Source organism: Coffea arabica, chromosome 7c, assembly GCF_036785885.1.
Source record: "Coffea arabica cultivar ET-39 chromosome 7c, Coffea Arabica ET-39 HiFi, whole genome shotgun sequence".
Classification (NCBI taxonomy): domain Eukaryota; kingdom Viridiplantae; phylum Streptophyta; class Magnoliopsida; order Gentianales; family Rubiaceae; genus Coffea; species Coffea arabica.
In genome coordinates this window covers 4,201,537-4,225,123 of record NC_092322.1, presented here as the reverse complement: position 1 = coordinate 4,225,123, position 23,587 = coordinate 4,201,537, and the positions used below count along the sequence as shown (strand labels likewise).

At 35.6% G+C, this 23,587-nt stretch overlaps 1 protein-coding gene and 1 pseudogene across 1 annotated transcript; one reads left to right on the top strand and one right to left on the bottom strand.

The window, feature by feature from the left end:
- Positions 1-6,792: 6,792 nt before the first annotated feature.
- On the top strand, positions 6,793-8,475 carry LOC113698269 (uncharacterized protein At4g06744-like). The gene has a single exon (XM_027218031.2). The coding sequence runs from the start codon at positions 6,875-6,877 to the stop codon at positions 8,267-8,269; it is 1,395 nt and encodes a 464-aa protein (XP_027073832.2). The 5' UTR covers positions 6,793-6,874; the 3' UTR covers positions 8,270-8,475.
- Positions 8,476-8,555: 80 nt separating this feature from the next.
- Positions 8,556-16,799, bottom strand: LOC113698931 (homoarginine-6-hydroxylase 2-ODD-C23-like; annotated as a pseudogene).
- Positions 16,800-23,587: the final 6,788 nt, after the last annotated feature.

Genomic DNA, 23,587 nt, shown 5'->3' with positions numbered 1-23,587 from the left:
TAATACAATAAAACCTCTCTACAAGGCCTCGTTTGGTAAATGAGTTTTTTGGATGTTTATCTAAAATTTTACTTTAATTTACTGTAAAAGTTTTTAAAATTTTTTTGAAGTGTGTAAATTTTTGAATAATTTTGAAATGTATAGTTTAAAAATTTTAAAATTTTTTTTTTGTGGTTATTGTAACTAAAATTTTTAAAAAACTTGTAGCAGACAAACTTGACAAAAAATTCAAGTGCCAAACAGGGCCTTAGTAACTTTGGAATGATACAAATTCTGTTATTTTAAAGAGGTATTATTAATTAATTGATAAATTAATAAATTATTAATTTATCAAATAAACACTCATTTAATCAATTGAAGTTTTGTTTTATTTTATAAAAATATGAATTATTCTATTAACAAAAGGAGACTAATTTCTTTAAGTATATCTACTTGATTTGCAAGTGTAATTTAATTCTATTAATGTCTTCAAGAAGAAATTGTTACTAGTATATCATTTAAAATTCGGTTAGTGATGAAGTTGAGTATGATATAATATTTTTAGATCCTGTTATGCAAAAAGAAGCATTCTAAGCATCAATAATTATTCCTAATTTCTTTAATGCAATATGAGACCAGAACTTCTAGATGCAATAAAAAAAAATTGTAGGGACAATGTCTTATTGTTTATTGCAACATGCGAATAGAACTTTTAGATGCAGAAAGGAAAATTAGGGATAAAATTTAGCTAATTTAAATTTTAAGAAAAACAAACAGCAATATACTTATAATTTGGGAAAATATAATGTATAATTTTAGTGAATTATTAATTTATGATACGAATGGGGTCAAAGAGTTATGTAACATTTTTTTAAAATTATTATCTTATTATTCTATCGAAATGCCCAAACTGAGATTAAAAAATTATTATTTAACTGAATTTATTAATTTAGATAGATGTTACTGTAATAGGGGCTTTGTTTATGTTTTAAATGCAATTATGGAATTCTGGTAAAGTGGTTTGGATGTGCAGAATTGTACTAGTTTTATTCCACTAGTCAGTAGTCAGAAGTTAAAGAAGACCGGAAGAAGGGAAAATGGTTGGTGTGTAAGGGTTGGGCATGGAACCCCACGATTCATACTGCAAAGTCAAAATGTGCAGCGGGGTGGGGCTGGGCAAAATTTGCATGATTTCCGAATGCCATGTTTGTTTCTGTAAATTGGGATGAGGGGCAGGAGCGATCACAAGAAAGGATCGCACCTGAACTATTCACGGCCAAAATTTGATCTAAAAAAATTATATGATCTAGATCACTTTTTGTATGTCGTTTTTAACAATATGTGTGAGACTTATAAAAATTTATTCTAAAAATATATGTTGTATAAATAAAATTATATCATGTGCAAATAAAATTATGCAATATACAAAATGCACAAAATCGCTTGCCGGTGGTCCCTGTAAATTGCCACAGGCAGCAGCTTGAAAAAAATATACTAACAGGCAGGGTCCGTTGAACATCAGAGAAGCAAGCGTAGGTCCCCATATTTTTCCAACTTTAGACTATCTGCTGGGCTAGGCTTGTAGTTGGCTGCTGCATTGCTCGCCATGTAAAACTTAGCGACGGATGAATGGGCCTCGTTGCAAAAAATTGTATGACCAAAAATGTCTAACGGTATAATGTCTTGCCGCGACTCTTGCTGTTCATTAGTGAAATTATTCGCGGAGAGAATTGCAATTTTAGTTTTAAACATTTGGAGTATGAGTGCTTTTAGTTTCAAAAGCTTAGATGAAAGCAAATGTAGTTTCAAATATTTTAGTTTTTATTTACTATATTTCATTCTAATGGCTGGCTGATTTTTCTTAATTAATCCCAGAATCCGATCATGTGTCAACAACTAATTTAAAAAATAAATAAAAAATTGCTAGCCATAATTTATACTCTCTCCATCCCAATTATTTAATCACGTTTCGGAATTTAACTTTTTAAAAATAGTGGTTTGATTGTGATATTTGTATTTTTTTTCAATTTTACTCCCATAAAATCAAAATTTAAATATGAATGGTAATATGCATATGATTAAAAAGAAGGGCCATATTGGAAACAATGACTAATTGGTGTTTTGATTTTTGCAACACGTAAATGTTTTGAAACATTCTAAAATGAAAAGTATGACACTTTTAATGGGATAGAGAGAATAATAGAAGATAACTAATATGTTGGTCATATGAGTAATTAGTTTAAACTAATTGAAAGATTAAATATTTTATTCACTAATAATGTATATATAATATTATGTGTGATATCCCATATCCAAGATAAGGAGTAAACAGGAAATGATATTGATATGTAATATCTATATCTATATGTATTGCAGATAGGGTTTTTGGCAGAGACCCTCTCAATGGCTTCCAAACTTTTCTTTCTTTTTTTTTTTCTAGATTTTTGTATTTATTTTAATGTATAAAATCTAATTAAAAACTTTAAAATAGTGAGTTATGACTAATTCTATCACTAGTCAAATTTAAAATTTAAAACTTTCCTACTATATCCTTCATAAAAAGTTTATAGTTTGTTATTTATACTTTAAGTCCTTTTTACTCCTTAATTAAATAAAACACATTTGTCAAGTCAAAATTTTCAGGGATAATTGATTAGTCTCATTTTAAAATTATTCACCCTATTATATCTTTATTGCTTTAGCCCCTTTTATTCCTTCATTAAATAGGATTAATTTATCTAGCCAAATCCTTGAGATAATGTGATTAGTCCTATTTTTTTTACTTATTTACCCAATTATTTCTTTATCGCTTTCCTTCTGCATACAATAATCATTTGTCAAAATCTTCTAATGATATACTCAATTACTCTTATTTTTTATGTTATATGTTTGTTTTTTATATTTTTTATGTTGGATTTTATTCAGTAGGTTTTTTTTAAAGTTTTAAAATTTGAATGTTGAAATTATGCTTTAACATTAAATTGGAGTATGTAAATAACAATTATGGCATTTTATTTGCACTTATAATAAACTCAATATTAATATCATACAAGCATCTAGATGACTTTTCAATTAGCACATGTACACCCAAAAGTGCACGTAAAGAAAAATTTATGTATGAATTTTAAATTAATAAAGGTGTATTTAGAAGATTGCTTTTGGTGGTATTTTAGCAAAATTTTGGTAAAATTTTGGGCAAGTTATCAAATTAGATGATTCATGTGAGTTTGGGCAAGTGATAATTAGGTTAATCTATATATTCCTACTGAGTTAATGGTTCAAACTAAATGAGTCATCAATGAATATAGTTTTATATAGGCTTGGATTATCCAATCACCCATTCACGACCCACTACTAAATTTTATTTACTTTTTCATCCACATTTTGTTTAGTAACAAAATAGTAAATCACATCAACATATGAAGTTAATAAAACAATTTTTACCTAAAGAAGGAGAAAAAACTTTAAAAATTGCTTAGAGGAGCCTAAAATGATCATCATAGTGAGTTTCAAATTTTGTCACTTTACTACATTCTAAAAATAATTTAAGTATTAATGCAAACAACCAATTAACATTCGCAATATTTATTAAACTTTTATGAAAGGAATGGAGGAAGTATGATAAATTTTAAAAAATAAAATAATAGAAATTAAAGAAGAGGAAAAATGATGAATACATCTTTGCAAAAATTAGAATATAATTATTAGAGTAATTTAGATTTACCCACTAATGATTGAGTTTGAATCTACATCTAATTTAATTAAGTCAAAATAAGTGATCCAAATCTATCAATTTCATACCCACTAATTGATGGGTTAATTTGGTCACCCATTTGTATCCAGTTAAATTACACACGCAAACTCATTCGTTAATATGCGAGTCAATTGCCATTTACATTTATAAATAGATGAAAATAATAGTAGAATAGGAGACAAGTGGACTGTAAAATTGGATAAAAGATACGATAATTGGGTGGGAGCGTGATAAAGCCAAGAGAAAATAGAATTTGATGAAAACGGGAAAGGATTGTAGGGATACAAAAAAATTGGGTAGAATCTGAAGAAACGAGAAAAGATTGTTGGGATGTGAGAAAATTAGATTCAAAAAGTGAAAATGAGAGTAGTGGAGAGTAGGGGAAATATTGAGGAGAGGAGATTGAGAGGTGAAAAAAATGGTATGAATGACGAGAATACGGGAGGAAGGGGTAATAATAATATATTGTGTTTGACAATATTTTCCATCATTCTCATATAAACCTGTGCATAGCACAGGTTAAAATACTAGTTGATACGTAAGCTTGAGCCTACTAGGTATTATGTAACTCGGCTTAATCGTCTTGAGCTCGTAATTCAGCTTAAAAGTTACTTAGAATGCATCAACATCAGACTTATTTGGAGCCTCAACTCCAAAACAACCCTATCCTTGTCTGAAGAAAAGATTTGATTTTTTTTACCCATCTAAAACAGCTATAATGATGATTCGTTCCCATTATTTTTTTACCCATCTAAAACAGCCATGGAGAATGATTCGTTCCCATGTGCATAAGATGCTAGGAGATTGGTTCAGGGTGCATCCAAATGTAAGAGATGACCTTAATGCACAATCAAAACTCACATTTGAGTTTCTCTACGACGTGGTTAATCGACTTAGGGATCTTGGTGTGAGGATACCACTCTATGTGAAGGATAGCAGAGTGGAGAGGGTATCTGCAAATGGATTTGCGACATGAGATTTATGGTCCTGGAAGAGATTTCATATTTGAGGCTTGCTGTTGTATAGAATTCTGCCAAAGTGGTGCCTGAGGAGGTTGAGTTACACTGTTATTCTTTCTACTGCTAGTCAATAGCTGTTAGCTTGCTACTAGTGAAAGTAATGCCCAAGTAGTTGAATGAGGAGGTTAACAGCATGAGAGTTGATTACAACACCTCAGTGTTCCTCTTGATTCTTCCTGTGACATGTGATGAGGTAAGAGAAGTTACTTTATCCTTCTTCTGCCATTATTTGGCTTTTGAGCCGGAAAATTTTGTTAATCATGGTCCTAAAGTATCATGAATGTACTTCACTCTGTTGCTTGGTAATCAGCACTTTAGCTTAAAATTTTTTACAATCTTTCGCCTGAAGAGTTGCAAGCTAATGAAGAAATTTATTTGCTTGATCAGTGCTGTTGGTGAGGTAATAGTGCCTTCCAAGGGTAACTTGTTCTGAGTTGATTGTATTAGCTTTTGCATTTCTTAGACATTTGCCAGTGTGAAACACTGTTTCACTATATGCTTCCTCAGTGTCATTCTGTTCTTGGCTTCATTGAATTTGGTTAAAGATTGCTTAGTTTTCTCACCATAGCGCTCTTTGTAATCATAATGAAGTTCCATCTTCCTTCCTTTTGCAGAGTAGTGGTTTTCGTCTATCCTATCAGTAGCATTTAGACATCTCTTTGTAGACAAAAGTGCAGTAAAATCTAGAGTGTTAGCAAAACTGTGCGCGCCAGTGTCGGACAAGTTAGAAACCATACGAGTGCGACTGACAGTTGAAATTTCACGCATCACGTTTAGCTGCCTTGTTTTCTACTTTCCTCTTTTATCTTTTTGCTGCTTCACTATCTGACATAGGCTGCAGATTGGATGGTCATCATTGTTGAAGGCAAAGCTTTAGGAATTTTAAAGGAATACTTTGGTGGTGAAATTGTGCCAGAAAATTTAAATACCTTAACTTGGTGGATTCATGAACCCTTTTTTTTTTTTTGGCCCAAGTTTGCATTAAAATAGTAAAAGATGGAATGAAAATAGAACTCGTCCAGAGAAGACAGCAAAAAAGGGCAGTTATAGAACTGTGGGAAAGGCAGAGTGGAACCTATTGTTCCCTCTTGAAGATATTTAATTTTCCTTGGCATCTGAGTAGCCTGTAAAGACATATTAGGGGAACAGTTTGTTAGTGCAGATACAAAATTGAGTGTAAAATGTTTATGCCGGTGAGAATAGACGAATGGGGATGCACACGTCAACTGCGACACAGTAGGCCATCAAGGAGGAAGTGCACATGCACAAGATTGGAAGGATGTATTGACGATTGGGATGGCTCCTCCGGAATTGCATTGGGAGGGAAATAATAGCAAGAGGACAGATCCTCGTTGAAAGGTCAATCATGCGAAGTTTTGTCCTACTGGTTACCATCTCTTTCACTTTTCTGGCGGGCTGCCTTTTGAGCTGTCTCGAACCTGCTGCGCCGGATGTGTCGGTATTGCCTTTTGTAAGAGGCGAGCGCTGGGGCAACGGACTTGCTGGTTTTGTCGTTTTGAAAGGGAACGGATTCACAGCCATTGCAGGCCGCTTCATTCTGCTAAGTCCGTCGTGTCATTGGACATCATCGATGTATTATTCTTTCTTTTTTCTTTTTCTTTTTTTTTTTAAGTGAAAGTGTTGTTCTTATTTATAGAGTAGATCGGAGTAAAGATAGCTGTAGCTAATGAGTTGTAGTTTTTATTTTTTTTCCGGTAAAATGCTCTGAGTAGTATTAATTTTCATTTCTTAAAAACTTGTAAACTCCTTAAATACTTTTTCCGTTTGGATGGTAATTATTTATCAAAAAATTATTTACTTGTATTATTATAAACACATTTTTTAACATATTTATTTATCTTTTCAATCTCTTTTTTTAAAAAAAAAAATTTTTTATGTATGTATGTGAAAGAATCTACATATTGCATGAGGAAGCCCCACTCGTAGTGCCCAAAACAACAGAAATTCATGGTACAATTGAAGGACGTCATCCTCGTGAACTCATCTCTCTTTATTGGCAGTATGGCTCAAATCACTGAATCACCTATCATTGCCATTCCCTCCCCATTAGCATATATAGGTTGTGCCTTCTTCCTGGTTCAATCATCAGAAGTGTTGGAATATGGAGAGAGAGAACACTTTCTCACTCACATTTCCTCTTCTCGTCTTCTTTGTTATCCTGCACTCTTGCTGGTTTTATCAAGTCGTTGGTAATGGTTTCCCGATCAACAGGGAAACACTCGAAATCGTTATAGGGGTTGGCAGTCCTCCCTATTCCCCTGCCTACCCTCCTGACAATGGAGAATGCCAAGATTGCCCACAGCTCCCTCCCCCTCCAGAGCCCCCCTGTCCTCCACCCCCGCCCCCTCCATTTACTCTTTCCGAGGAACTAAAAATGGCCATCCAAGTAATCCAAAGGTTCAAAAGGAGAATAAAGTCCGACCCTTTTTGCGTCACCAAAACCTGGACGGGCAATCGCATCTGTTACGACAAATCCAAATACAAAGGCTTCGTATGCGACAGAAGCACCAAAGATAACAAGTTTAGAGTCGTTGGCGTCAATTTCAATGGCTTCAACTTTGACGGCGGACCTGGCTGTCCACTCGTTGCAACAGACTTCGTTGAAGATCTCAAGGACCTGGTAATCTTCCATGTCAACTCCAACAACTTCACAGGTGACATTCCCTTTGGAATATCCAAACTTCCAAACTTCTTCGAGTTCGACCTGAGCAACAACAAGCTCGTAGGAGCTTTCCCCGCTGCAGCCCTAGGGGCAACCAACTTGACATACCTGGACGTCAGGTTCAACCAGTTAACAGGGACAATCCCGCCTCAAGCCTTCACACTAGACCTGGACGTGCTCTTCCTCAACAACAACGCATTCTCCGGAAAAATCCCCGGCAATCTTGGCCAAACCCCTGTACTCTATCTCACCTTTGCAAACAACGAATTAACCGGCCCAATCCCCAGGAGCATTGGCCAAACTTCCAGAAATCTCCTCGAGGTTCTTTTCTTAAACAACAGCCTCTCCGGTTGCCTACCTTATGAGATTGGGTTTCTGAATAAAACACATATTGTGGATGTCAGCATAAACCAATTGACAGGTCCCATTCCACAATCATTCGGGTGCTTGAAGGATATTCAGCAGCTGAACTTGTCGTACAACCAATTCTACGGGGCGGTTCCAGAGAGCTTGTGCATCCTGGGCGACCTGGAGGTACTGGACCTCAAGTTCAATTACTTCACTCAAGTCGGACCAGAATGCTGGAAGTTAATCGAGAAGAAAGTCCTGAACGTAACCATGAATTGCATTCTAGACCTTCCTTCGCAAAGAAGCCCCAAGGAATGCGAGGCTTTCTTCTCAAGGCGCTGGACCTGCCCGGACCCGAAATGGCTCAACTACGTGCCTTGCGGCATTTATGTTTCTAAGGGCACGCCACAGACATCCGATCATGTGCCCAAGCGGGCAAGGCCTCCATCGCCGACATATGCTGCTTTAAAAGAGCCAGGCTCGTGAATTTCGGTGTCGGCAGCCAGCCGCCTAAGTGCCTACCTTATCATTACGCCGTAATATTAAGTGTATGTATGTATTTTGTTGTCAGAAGCTGGAGGAGAAAATCTTCCTCCGTTAGCGAAATATTTTATGAGTGTAGACAGTAAACCATCGCTGTCATTAATACGTAGTTAAAGCCTAAGCCAACCAGCTTATATTTATGTTCCAAAGTTGAGGGTGCTTTATGAATACTGATACGCCAACATAATTGCACAATTCAAGGCAAAACCAAATGAAAGAAACGGGCATCAGCTAGGTACAGAGTTCCAAAAACTCCGAGAACTTGATGAGGTCATGTCATCTTAAATCAACCGACAACTTAATCCAATAAACACAAGAAATTCCATGTCATCAGCTAGGTACATCCTTTCAACAGCTAACAGACGAAATCCCCAAAATTCGTGAATGTGAGAGATTCAGTCGAAACAGGCATAATGGGGAGATAGATTTATTCCTCAGTATATGAAATTTGTCAGGACTTTACTGACCAAGTGTTTACCGTAAACAGCACCTTCAAACCTCCTGGTTCCACCAGTTTGTTTTACGCATACATCCAATGGCTCTATTATTTGGCTATTCATGTGAAAAAAACCAAGGAGATTGATTAAGAAGCTGAATCAAAATAAAAAAGGAAAATTAAGAGAGAGGATTACCTCATAAAAGTAGGCCACGCAGACCCGATAAATGGGAGAGTTGTTAGTCACCCGATGCAAAGTTGATTCATAAAGGCCATTGGATAGAATCTGAAGATTCCCAAATATTAAGAACAGTTATCGGGTGACAGCATGAAAACCACTGGAGAATCAATTATTGAGATGCATACCTTCAGCATGTCACTTTTTTTTTTTTTGGTGAAAATAGGGATTAAATATTAATAAACAACAGAGTTTTGCCCTATCTATTATAAAGCAAAAGAGATAGTGCGGGGAAAACAGATCCCTTTCAAGTCCTCATCATAGACAAAAGCGAGTTCTTGAGGACAATTAGCAAAAGTTACAAAGTTGGATTGTAATCTGCCTCCCATTCTTGCGAGTGCGTCCGCGCATCTATTTGCCTCCCGGTATATGTGGGATATTTTAACATGCCGCAGCTGCGAAAGGAGGGATCTGCAATCCGAAATGATAGAGTTCAAAAGGTGATTAGGATTGGCAACAGCTGTTAACAAAGTAATAATAGCTTCGCAGTCAACTTCAACTTCAAGTTGAGAAATTTTTAAGGAAAGGGCTATTTCTAGTCCATCTCGGATACCCCAACATTCCGCCAGCATGCTGTTTGTAGAACCTAAGTTTCTGCAGTATCCTCTAATCCAACATCCGGAGGCGTCTCTGATAACACCTCCAGCTCCCGCTGGACCTGGGTTTCCTAAGGCTGAGCCGTCTGAATTGAGCTTGAACCAATGGAGGATTGGAGGAATCCATCTGATAAGAATATGTGATTTTCTGCGAGGGGGGTGGCCAGAATTTGGGCCAAGGGAGTAGAACTCAGTGGCCAACTTGATGCTGGTTTTGGTTGGAGGAGGTTGTGTTCTGTTGGGCTCAAAAATCTTTTTATTCCTGGATTTCCAAATGGTGGAGCAAGTAAAGGCAAAGAGTGTGCCCCAAGGAATATTGTAGAAAGGGGAGGGTGTGGAAAGTTTACAACCTTCCCTAATCCAGATGTGAAAAGGAATGTGTAGAGTGGATAGATAGTAGTTGGGATTGAGCTCCATCCAAACAGCTTGGGCGTGGACACATTTGCGCAAGACATGATTAGTATCCTCTATCAGTCCTGGGCAGAAAGGGCAGATATTATCAGGGAGGATGTTTCTCTTATGAAGGAGGTATCTTGTTGCTAGTTTGTCTTGAGAAGCTAACCAGAGGAATAATTTGGTTCGATGGGATGTGTGAGTAGTCCAAATCCAAGTGAAAGACTGGCTTGGAGGATGGGGTGTTTGGACATTGGGTTTGGCCTGAATATATAGCAAACTAGTGATCTCATATGCAGATTTTAGACTGAACTCCCCATCTGGAGAATTCCTCCATATAAGGTTGTCTGCTTGTTTAGAATGGTGAGGTCTAGGAATAGCTTTTAGCAGGTCGGTAATGGAAGGGGGTAGATGGAAGGAAATATTGTTGAAATTCCAATTACCATTGCTGTCAAAAAGATCTGATAGGAGTAGTTGATCTTCCTCTGGTAGGAGTGGTCCTTCAATTAAGGATCTGAGGGTGCTTGCTGAGAACCATTTTCCAGACCACACTTTAATTGTTTTACCATCTCCTATGTTCCAACCCAACCCTTGGTTGAAGATGTTGTTACCGTGTATGATATTCCTGAGGTTTATGGAACCTCTAGATTTGCAGAAGCTAAGAGGGGATTCTTTCAAAGGTTGGTTTCTATGTAAGTAGAGATCTGAAAGAATTTGAACCCAAGGACGATGTGTGTTTTTCATCATCTGCCAATTTAGTTTGGCCAAATTAGCTTTGTTCAAAAGGGCTGATTGTCTCAATCCCAAACCACCCTCCTTTTTGGGGAGGGTAACAGTTTCCCACTTAATCAAGTGGAGTTTTTTCTTCCCCTCTGTGGAGCCCCAGAGGAAATTTTTCTGTTCTCTATCGATGGCATCACATATTTTTTTTGGGATATGTGCAGCTTGGAAGAAATAGGTAGGGATGGAAGATATGCATTGTTGGATAATTGTCTTTCTCCCAGCAAAAGACAACAGGTTTGCTTTCCAGCCTTGGAGTTTGGACTGAATTTTTTCCAAAAGGAAGTGGAAGGTTTTGGATGTTGCTTTCTTAACACTAAGTGGAAATCCAAGGTATTTTCCTAGGTCTCGGGTACCCTGAATGTTTAGACTTTAGAGTCCTGGTGATAGAGTTTTTAGTGAATTCAAGGGTGTTTGGGGAAAATAGAATCCTTGACTTGGAGTGATTGATACGGAGGCCAGAGAGGTCCCCAAATATGTTCAAAATATTTTGGATAGTGGTTATATAGGTATCATCTGTCCTCGAGAAGAGGATGATGTCATCTGCAAACAGACAATGTGACAGACAATGTCTAGATCTCCCAAACTTGAGAGGGGTCCAGTTGTTACCATCCACTTCTTTGGTGATAGCCATTGACAAGTATTCCATGCAAATAATGAAGATGTATGGGGATAAAGGGTCTCCTTGTCGAATGCCTCTAGAAGGGGAAAAAAAGTTTGTTGGGGATCCATTTATGAGTATGGCCAAATTGGTAGATGTAATGCAATGAAGAATGAGGTTGATGAGGGATGGGGGAAAATCAAAGAAAGTGAGGGCTTGATGAATAAAAGACCATTCAAGACTATCATACGCCTTATGAAGATCAAGCTTGATGGCACACAACCCATATTTGCCCTTTTTATTTTTTAGCCTGTGAATGGCTTCTTGGACAAGCATGATGTTATCTGTTCCACTTCTACCCGAGATGAAGCTGGATTGGAGAGGGGAGATGATGGTTGAAAGGATGGGTCTAAGTTTATTAACAATGGTCTTGGCTAGTATTTTATAAGTGGTATTGCAGAGTCCTATGGGTCTAAACTGCTGAATGATATCCGGGTTGTCAAGTTTGGGAATCAAGCAAATTAAAGTATCGTTAATCCCGACTGGAAGGGGCTTTTGATTGAAAGCATCATGTATGAATTGGGTGATTGAAGGAGCAAGGAAATTCCAAAATTTCTGGTAGAAAATAGGGTGAAAGCCATCCGGCCCAGGACATTTGAGAGGTTTCAAATCAAAAACAGCCTTTTTAATTTCTTGGATGGTTGGGAGGGTGACTAGGGATATTTTGGTTTCTTCCTCCAGATAAGATTTCTGAAAAGGGAAATTCTGTGGGTAAAAGGATGACTGAGAGTGGTGAGAAGTAAATAGGGAAGAGAAGAAATCAAGGATATGGTTTTTAACAACATCACTATTGGTCAGCCATTTACCTTCATTATCTCTCAAAGATACAATTTTATTCCGTTTCCTTCTACAGAGGGTAGAAGTTTGTAGAAATTTGGTATTGAGGTCATCTGATATAGCATAGTCCAATCTAGATTTCATAATCCAGAGGGATTTTTCCTGATGAAGGATTTCATCATACTCAAAAAGCAACTGTTTTTCTAAAGACTCTAGGAATATAGAATGGTGAGATTGCATCGCTTTTTGAGCACCTTGGAGTCTGGCTAGGATCCTCTTTTTCTTAAAGAAAATATTCCCAAAGGTCTTTTTACTCCAGGAAAGGATGTTAGAAGTGAGGTTTTCGATAGAATTGGAGATAACAGAGGGGGGCCCAGACCAAGATTGATGAAGGAGTTGTGGGAATTCTGGGTGAGACATCCAAAATTTCTCCAGTCTAAAAGGTCTGTTTAAGGAATTACTAATAGCCGGTTGGAGGTCTAGAAGAATTGGACAATGATCTGAATGAGTTCTTGCAAGGTGGTGTATTTGTGCCTCAGGAAAAAGGTTAATCCATTCAGGGTTACAAAAGACGCGATCCAGCCGTTCGTAAATATGGCCTAGATCCCTTCTAAAACACCGCCAGGTGTAACGAGGCCCATTGAACCCTAAGTCTAACATGTTACAAGAGTCCAAACACTCTTTGAATAAACAGGCTCTATTTGGACTAATCGGGTTACCCCCTTTCTTGTCCGAACTCATTAAAATCTCATTAAAGTCCCCCATCCAAACACAAGGGAGATTGGGGTTATTAGAGGAACACAAACTATTCCATAATTGAATTCTTTCCTGAAATCGTGGGCTAGCATAAATTTCATAAAGAATCCAAGGGGGTGAGTAGGGGGTTACCTGGACTGAAGCGTGGATGACCTGCGAAAGGTTTGAAATAGGATCTACGCGAACTTCTGCCTTGTTCCACAGTAGCCACATTCCACCTTTGAACCCGGAAGAGTCGACCACTGAGAAATTGTCAAACGGGAGTTGACTGCAAATATGGCGTGCTCTGTCTCCGTGGAGTTTAGTTTCTACTAGAATAGCAATTGCGGGATTATGGAGCTGGACAAGTTGAAGAAAGTGATTTTTGAAATTCGGGTGTCCCGCACCCCTGACATTCCAGAAAAGGATCTTCATAGAGTCAGGAAATGGGTTGGGCATCATCGGCTCTGGTGGGCTCTGAGGCCTCACTTGGGAGCTGGGATTTCCGTCGTAGATATTGACGGGAAAGTGAAACTCTCGACTGAATCTTGGGCGTAGTGTTAAGGAGTGGTCTCTGGAGTCTACGCCTAGCAGTTCGATGGCCGTCATGAATATTTTTACGGCTAACATTTCTTTTATCGGCGTGATAATTGTGACAGAGCTTTGAGAGTCTCTGGCAGTGACTGAAAGTGGGGATATGGAGAGTACTTCTTGCCGGACGTACAGTTGTGGCATTGTTTCGTGTTCTGGAGCGGGGTTTGAGCCCGTGGGTTCCTGGGCACCTATCCTCTGAGAAGTCTCCTGAGCTGTCGCTGGGCGATTCTGAGTCCTCCTCCATGATGGGTTCCAACGATAGTGGCGGTTTGAGTGTCTCCTTGGTTCCGGGTAGTCCCTTTCTGGCTGAGTCTGGGGCTGATGTGGCCGGTTGTGTGGGCGGTTTGGCCTTTGGTGGTGTTGTTCGTATGGAGGTCTCCCTGCTCCGATTCCCCTCACCTCCCTGTTCCTTGATGTCAGCTGGTCTTCTGGGTCCAGGTCTGTGATAAAAGCTATCCTGGTTTGAGTTGCCCAAATCTGTATTCTTCCCAAACTGTGTTGGTCCTGGATTTGGCGGATCTCTTCCAAGGAGAAATGTGGGTTCGCGACTAGGAGTGGGTCTACCACTCTGTGGGAGCATATCAGAACCCACTCCTCCTCCCTGAACATGTGGTTGAGATGCGGTGCTTGGGGGTGTTCTTCCAATCTGTGAGGGGGGTAGTGGTTCCAAACTTGGTGGGTTTGGTAAGAGGGGTGAGAGTTTCTCAGGTTGGTTCTCGTCCTCCGGGACATTGCTGAGGCTTGTTGGTGGTTCATACTGAGCTGAGGAGGTTTTGGTGAGAGTAACGTAGGGTTTTTCTGAGGTTGGGGTGGGTGAAAGAACTTCTCCGGTTTTGGATATGTAGCTGATGGCGTGGGGGCTAAGCCTGTCTTCCGAAGGAAGGTAATCGAAGCTGGCTTTCGACGGGTCATTTTTGGAAGCAGGAGGTGGAGGAGGTTGGAAAGTGCACTTTCCATTTGCAGGCAAAGTTTCTCCCAACTGTTTGCTAAGAAGTTTCAATGTAGGAGAAGGAGCACTAGGCAGGAAATTTTGGGACTGATGTTCGGTGGCAGGTCTGGGAGGCTCAGCAACTTTGGCGCCGTTGGAAAGCACAGAGTCAACATCAGAAAGCAAGTCAAAATTATTTCTAATAGGGATATCTGTGGTACCGAATATAGGGACCCGGTTAGAGGTTTGGATTTTGGGTTGACCAACACCTGGGCCATGAGGCCTTATGGGTCGGGAAGGCCTGGACTTAACGTTTGAAATTGAAAAATGCTGACCGTTGGGTTTACGAAGGAGAGGTCGCTTTCCTGACATAGAAAACGATTTGCCGGCGAACGCCTGAACACGTCTCCATGTCCCTCCTCCCGGCTGTGCTTCCGTTTGTTCATCGGAGGTGGGCTTAGGGCAGTAAGATTGGTCGTGACCCAACATACCACAACTAGGACAGAAGGACAGAGCTTCTACGATCAGTAACTGATGGTGTCCATCTAGTTGGATTGAGGTAGGCAGAGGGCGAGTAATGTCTAGCTCGATGCACAACCTGGCGAATCTTCCACGTTCTGTATTGGCCATCCTTGCATCAATTCTAATGAGCTTCCCGATTTTATTTCCAATGAGAGAGAGTGCTTCTTGATCATAAAATTCTAGGGGGAGTCCTGGTAGTCTGATCCAGACAGTTGTTGTGGATGCTTTCGCATCGAAAGCATTAAAAAATGGGCACCAGTTGCGAATGGAAATAAGAGATTTATTGATAAACCACGGGCCGCCCGTTAAGATTCTAAGATGATCTTCCGGGTTTTTAAATCTAACTGCGAAGAAATCCCTACCCAGATCTAGGATTGCTATTTCGCCAATAGGTTTCCAGATATGACGAATTTTTTGGTCGAAGTATCTAAAACCCGTGCTTCTCCCCAGAGGTTTAGCAATCAGAGTGAATTTCCAAGGTTCTCTGAGTCTATCTGTGAGTTTGGGGGGGAAATCTATGGTAAGGGACCCGGTTTGGGTATGGGTTTCAGAAAAGTTTATAGGGGACGCGAGTTCAGTTTGGGTGAGGTCTAGTTGAATGATTGAAGAGGTTTTATCAGATATGAGGCAGTCCTTGTAGGAGCGTTTTGGGGACTTTGAGGCGTGAAGGATGGAAGTGGAATTATGAATTTCAGGCGAAACAGAGTGTGAGGGAAGTTGAAGTTGTGTCTGGGAGATACTATGGTTTACAGGTGTGGTTGTTGAACTTACATGAATATCGGTTTGGGGAGAAATGGCAGGGTCTGGTATTAGAGGCTCTACTGGGTTTATCGCCGTTGTCATCGCTTGCTACTCCGGTGGGAAATTTTGGTGCCCCAGATAGGATGAGATGATTCTCAGTAGTTACCTTCAGCATGTCACTGATATTGCGAACAAATGTCCCAGGAATGGGTGGTGCTGATATCCACTCTCCAGAAAGGTTTTTTACCTACAAAGGGACTAGTTTAATAGTGCAGAGTAGTGACAATGAAAAACCAGAGAAACATATATATTTCAAGCAGAAACTAATGAAACAGACCCAAGTTTAACACGAAGAACTTTAGGATACACACTAATGCTAAAAAATGAAGGCAAATAAAGAAGAAAGTAGACAGGAGGGCGATACCTGAAGAGCAGTAATACCATCATCTTGATTGACTAACGTCAGCAGACCTGGTATAGAACAAGAGGTCATCGTCACGTATAAATAAGAACACCTCATGCTTACACCAAACAAGGATGGGGAATCTTACCATAGTCCGTATGAACTCCACTGCGTTCATTTGGATAAAAGACATAAAGAAGCACAAAATCACATCAATCAAGTGCTAGAAGTGAAATAAAAGAAGATGAAATCCATCTTCAGCAATCTCACCATCCAAAATCATTTTTTAGCATGTCTTGGCCATTTGCAGGGGAGACACCAGGATAGCCAATTATACGCAGCAGTGGCAGCACCCAAAATGGATCACCGGCTCTTGTCCCTTCAAATTCAGCTGGTCATCCACCCAATGCCAGAGCTATACCCCGTATAATTTTTCTAGACAGCTCTGTCGACGTTTAGCATCCAAGTCACATTCAATGGACTGGAGTCAGAGATAAAGCAATAACCCAGCTAATGGTATATAATTTCACTCAAAATGCACCTGTGCAAAGGTTGACATACTCCTCCATCAATTTTTTGAAATTCGGCAGATGACTTGGCCTACAGAAGGTAACAACGTGTCATTCACACTAGGAAAGATACTTGTTACCATGTGCAGGCAGTACTCATGCTTCCATAAAAATAACAAGCTTACCAAGTATGTGAATACTAGAATGTTGTGCCTGTGTTTTTGGATGAGAGAGAGAGAGAGAGAGAGTGTGTGTGTGTGTGTGTGTGTGTGTGTGTCTGTTTGATAATATAAAAAAGTGTTAAAATTGAATTCATTCAGACATTCAGATGTTTTGGGTATTTGATAAATAAAAATTTTTCCCCTAAACTTATTAAATGGTGCTGAATTTGTATGTATTTTTTTGAACACAAGAATCATAACTGAATGTTTAATTTGATAAGAATCCAGAGATTTACTTCAATTACTTTAGCTTATATACCAAATTTATCCTTGTTTATTAATTACATTCAAAATCCTTATCTAATTAAACAACCTAATATTTTCTATTCAAAATTCTTATCTAATTAAATAACCTGACATTCTCTGTCTAATGGCTTTCTACTTCTATTTTCTTCCTATTTAATGACTTTTTTACAATTTCTCCATGTTTCTCACATCTGTTTACTCCTTATCTTTTTCCATATTTCTACTCTTTCATAATTTTGTCTTTTTTTCCTCCCATTTTTTTTATTGCTACCGTACTCACTGATCTCAAATTTATTATTTCCAATTGATTATTTGTTGTTTTGCGTCAACATTTTTCCATTGAAATAATTAAATTTCTATATAATTTGGTGTGAATTTAAAACTTGTTTATTGCAGCTTCCTTTTGCTTATATTTGGACTTTTCTTATCAAACTCTGATTTAAAAATATATTTGCACCGATATTTGAACTTTTCCATAATATATTTCTTCTTTTATAGTACTTTGATTTAAAAATAAATATTGTCATTTTCATACCTAACAATTTTAATCTAATTAAATCATAGGTTCTGTTTCCCTTTTGGATTAAAAGATAGAAGGGCAAAATTGTATAATTTAGCTATTAAGCATTAAATTATAAATGTTTATCAAATAGTATAAATATGTTCAGCATTAAGATTCAGATATTCATATATCTCTTTTCAGTGTTTAATATTCAGCAAATTAATTGTTTCAGTATTCAAAATTCAGAATTCATATTCAGTTTTAATCAAACGGAGCCTAAATTGTGATGGGTTCTCGAGCACCTTTTAATTGATAGAGTAAATATCTATATCTATATCTATATGTATTGCAGAAAGGGTTTTTAACAGAGACCTTTTCAATGACTTCCAAATTTCTCATCTTTTTTTCTAGATTTTTGTATTTATTTTAATACATAAAAAGTAGTGGGTTATAACCAACCCTATCACCTATCAAATTTAAAATTTAAAACATTTTCACTATCTATTTCATAAATCATTTATAGTTTGTTATTTATACTTTAAATTCTTTTTACTCCTTAATTAAAGACAAATGCTCATTCGTATGCTATTTTAATACAATATTACATTTTTATAATTAAGAAATATTTGTTATCACACAAACCCTATAACCACTCCTACAAATGAACTTTGCAAATTACAATTACATTTCAAAAAAATCACAAATGTGCACCTAAATGTAAAATTAAGGGGGTAAAGTGCAACTAAATGTAAAGTTAAGGAACTTACTATATTTAACCAAAAAAAAAATCCCAAGAACATAACAAGTAGTGGGTTATAGATTTTTATATTTATTTTAATACATAAAAAGTAGTGGGTTATAAACAACTCTATCACCAGTCAAATTTAAAATTTAAAATTTATCCATAATCTATTTCATAAACCGTTTATAGTTTGTTATTTATATTTTAAATTCTTTTTACTCATTAATTAAAGACAAATGCTCATTCACATGCTATTTTAATACAATTTTAATTCGCAAGCATACAATATGATCAAAAAACAGTAAAATCAATTAGAACTAGATTTTGACAAAAAAAAAATTAGACCTAGATGGCACTGGCACATTGCCGTAACTTGCGATGCCAATTAGGACTATTTAGTGTTTTTTTTTTACAAGGAGTTAGGACACTGTAAAGATTATTTAGACAAACTTTGGCTCATCGGTGATTTGAATATCAAGTTATTGAATATACTACAAATCCTATAATATCAATCTGTTACACAAAATAATATTTTATTAGCATATGGTATTTGCGTACGAAATCTCAGAGGTAAAACAAATGCTTTTACATATACTCTATATAATTTGACTAGTTTTTTAACGAATATAACTATACTATGCAGGACCATCACTTTGTACAATTGGAGCTAACAAATTGTATATCAATCACAGTTTAGATTTTGCTCGACACCTGCGCAATTGGTGAGTTACAACACTACATCAAACTTTTAATGTTGTTTCATACTTTTATCAATATGTATTTCAAAAAATTGTAGGTTTGAAAATGATACATGTGCTCGAAAGTTAGTTATGTGGTTGAAATCAAACAATTTTACAACATCACAAGTATTGTTGATAGTAAATTCAAAGAGAATATGGATATCCGAATATACAATTATGCATACGGTAAACTTACTCTATTTAATTTAATTACTGCACAAATATTTTAAATTTATAATCATAACCTATATCTTCTTTCATTCTTACTAGGTTAAATATTTTCGAATACTTGTTTACATTCAAAGCATTAACATAGAAAATATGTTCTATGAACTATGCAAAAATTGTGAATAACTATGTGAAGGTCGTTTTTCAAAAACAGTATGTATGCATTGTAATGACATAGTCGACACTGTTATTAGGTAATTAATTTCATGTATCTTTAATTTCAACAAATTTTTCTGTATTGTATATAATATTTTATTGGTCAAACAGGTACAATGTTAACATACAAATCAAAAATTTCAGTGGTAACATGCATCTTAATCTACAGGACAGACATGCACGATTCATATTTGATTGTAATACTTCTTATCTCAAAAAATTACAAAGGAAGATAGAATTTCTTGATATATGTTTATTTTTTATAATGCTATTTATAAACTATGTATAAAAAATACACTAATTTTGAATTTCACACGTACTTAATTCTCAGAACAATGGTGATAGATTGTTCAACCAACGAATCAATTCATGCAAAGATCGTGCATTTTCATTTGTAGTATGCATTCCACAAAATTCAACAGAATTAATTAAATCACCAATTTTGACTTTCGTACTAAAAGTTGATTGGTGTGAAGAGTGTTCGCACCTTCATGCAAGATTATTAAATTGAATGTATCATATTTGTAAGTATTTTATTTTAACAACATTTAATTACATTCATTTTTATTCATATATCATTCATTTTCTAATATAAATTTCTATTATTTTTTTAGGGTCTATCTTCCGAAAAAAAGATAATTTTTGAATAATATACACATTCTATCATATTTCAAATTATTGTTAGACAACTATTATATTTTAATTGTACTGGTACAATTTTTTAATCTTTTTTAATTCACTTTTTTATTTTTATTTTTTCAATAATATCAGCACCGTGCGTAGCACGGGTATTCACACTAGTTTTATATACTAATAATGTATATATAATATTATATGTGATATCCCACATCAGAGATAAGAGGTAAAAAGGAAATGATATCTATCTATATCTATTGCATAGTGGATTTTTAACAGAGACCCTCTCAATGGCTTCCAAATTTTCTATTTTTTTCTAGATTTTTGTATTTATTTTAATACATAAAATCTTATTAAAAAATTTAAAACAGTGGGTTATAACTAATTCTATCACTAGTTAAATTTAAAATTTAAAACTTTCCCACTATCTCTTTCATAAACCATTTTATAGTTTGTTATTTATGCTTGAAGTCTTTTTTACTCCTTAATTAAATAAAATATATTTGTCAAGCCAAAATTCTCAGGGATAATTGATTAGTCCCATTTTAAAATTATTTACCCTATTATATCTTTATCACTCTAACCCCTTTTGTTCCTTCATTAAAGAGGATTAATTTATTTAGCCAAATCCTCGAGATAATGTGATTAGTCATATTTTTTAGTTATTCACCCAATTATTTCTTTATCGATTTCCTTCTGGGTATAATAATCATTTGTCAAAATCTTCTAATGATATACTCGCTTACTCTTATTTTTTAATAATTTATGCTACAATTACTAAATCAATTTTCGTGCAGTCTTAAACTTATCCCTTTTTTTTTATTCAGCAAGCTTAGGGCATTTTAACAGGTTTGCTTTTTATAAATTTTATATTTTTATGTTGGATTTTATTCAGTAGGTTTGTTTTTTTAAAGTTTTAAAATTTGAATGTTGAAATTATACTCTAACATTAAATTGGAGTATGTAAATAACAATTATGACATTTTATTTGCATTTAGAATAAATTCAATATTTATATCGTGCAAGCATCTAGATGACTTTTCATTTAGCACATGTATACCAAAAAGTGCATGTAAAGAAAAATTTATGTATGAATTTTAAATTAATAAAGGTGTATTTATAAGGTTGCTTTTGGTGGTATTTTAGCAAAATTTTGATAAAAAGGTTGTATTTCACCAATTTTACATCCGAAAGTTTACTTTTTCTCGATGATTGCAATTCTAGCTTTTTATTTGATTAAAAACACTTAAAAATGAGGCAGCAACTTGGAAAAATAATTCTAACTTTTTATATATCCAAAAACACTTAAAAAAGTGAGCTGATGAATTCTAAATAGTGAAAGTATTAAAAAGATAGAACTGTAGGGTTAGCGAAGGTAAAGATTATAGGACAATTATCAAATTTGATGATTCATATGAGTCTGGGCAAGTTATAATAAGGTTAATCTATATATTCCTACTTAGTTAATGGTTCAAAATAGACGAATCATCAATGAATATAGTTTTTATATGGGTTTGGATTATCCAATCATCCATTCACAGCCCACAACCAAATTTTATTTAATTTTTCATCCATATTTTGTATAACAACAAAATAGTAATTCATATCAACATATCAAGTTAATAAATCAATTTTTATCTAAAGAAAAAGGAAAAAACATAAAAATTTGCTTAAAGGAGCCTAAAATGATCATCACAGTGAGTTTCAAATTTTATCACTATACGACAATCTAAAAATAATTTAGATATTAATGCAAACAATCAATTAATATTCACGAAATTTATGAAACTTTATGCAAGGAATTAAGGAAGTAGGATAAATTTTAAAAAATAAAATAATAGAAATTAAAGAAGAGGAAAAAAGATGAATACATCTTTGCAAAAATTAGAATATAAATATTAGAGTAATTTAGATTTACCCACTAATGATTGAGTTTGAATCTACATCTAATTTAATTAAGTCAAAATAAGTGATCCAAATCTATCAATTTCATACCCACTAATTAATGGGTTAATTTGGTCACCCATTTCAATCCAATTAAATTACACACGCAAATTCATTTGTTAATAGGTGAGCCAAATAAATAGGTTACCATTTACATTTATAAATAGATGAAAATAATAGTAGAATAGGAGACAAGTGGGTTGTAAAATTAGATACGAGATAGGATAATTGGGTAGCAACGAGATAGAGCAAAGAGAAAATAGAATTTGATAAAAATAGAAAGGTTGTAGGAATACAAAAAAATTGGGTAGGATTTCAAAGAATTACGAAAGATTGTAGGGATGCGAGGAAGTTAAATTCAGAAAATAAAAAAGAGAGTAGTGGAGAGTAGGAGGTTTAGAGGTGGAAAAAGTGGCATAAAGAAGAAGAATATGAGGGAAAAGGATAATAATGTTGTATTTGACCATATTTCTCTTCCTTCTCATATAAATCCGTGCATAGCACGGATGAAAATACTAGTTGCTATGTAAGATCAAGCCTACAAGTTATTATGTAACTCGGATTAATTGTCTTGAGCTTGTAATTCGGCTTAAAAGTTACTTAGTATGCATCAATTTGGAGCCTCAACTCCAAAAACAACCCTATCCTCGTCTGAAGAAAAGATTTGATTTTTTTGGAAGAGGGGCAAGAATGTCTACGCCGTTCCTGACAGTTCATGGTTAAGATTTGATCAAAAAAAATTAAAAGATTCAGATTTTATTTTACACCTCATTGTTTACAATATGTGTGGGATTCAAAAAATTCTGTGTCAGAGTTACATGTTATTGTAAATAAATTGTAGGTTTGTTTGGATTGTAAGTTATTTGGAATATTTTTACTGTAGCATTTTTTGTGATGTGATGTATGTGAGATAAAAAGGTAATTGGGAAGATAAAAAGGTGCGATGGAAATTGTAATGATGATGTAAGCAGATATAATTTGACAAATAATGCTCAATCCAAACAAACCCTGTATCTGTGTACAAATCGAGTTACAAAATACACGTGACCTTCCTGCCCCGGATCCGATTTTTTTCACCCATCTAAAACAGCCATAATCCCGCGGGGTCCCCGCCTCCTCCCTCCAAATAAATTGAAGGAAAAATTTCCCCACCAACTTCCTTCGCAACGGATCTTCTGTCCCACATCCTATGCCACTCTCTGTCCCATTTTTTATTATATTGCTATTTCTCCTTCACAAACATCATGTTTTAATTCCTTTTTATTTCCTTATGATCCAATAACTATTAATTGAGTAAAAAATAAATACAAAAGCTTCAAAAAACTAATATATAATAGAAAATTAAAAAATACAACAAAAAATTCATAAAAAATCTCATTTTTATGCATTTTGATTTTTTGAGTTTGTTAAATTTTGTGTATTACTCAATTAATAGTTATTAGATTTTAAGGAAATAAAAAAGAATTAAAACATGATGTTTGTGAAGGAGAAATAACAATATAATAAAAAGTGGGACAGAGAGTGACACAGAAT

Coding starts and splice junctions, on each gene's coding strand:
- LOC113698269 (XM_027218031.2), top strand. CDS start 6,875: ATGGAGAGAGAGAACACTTTCTCACTCACATTTCCTCTTCTCGTCTTC.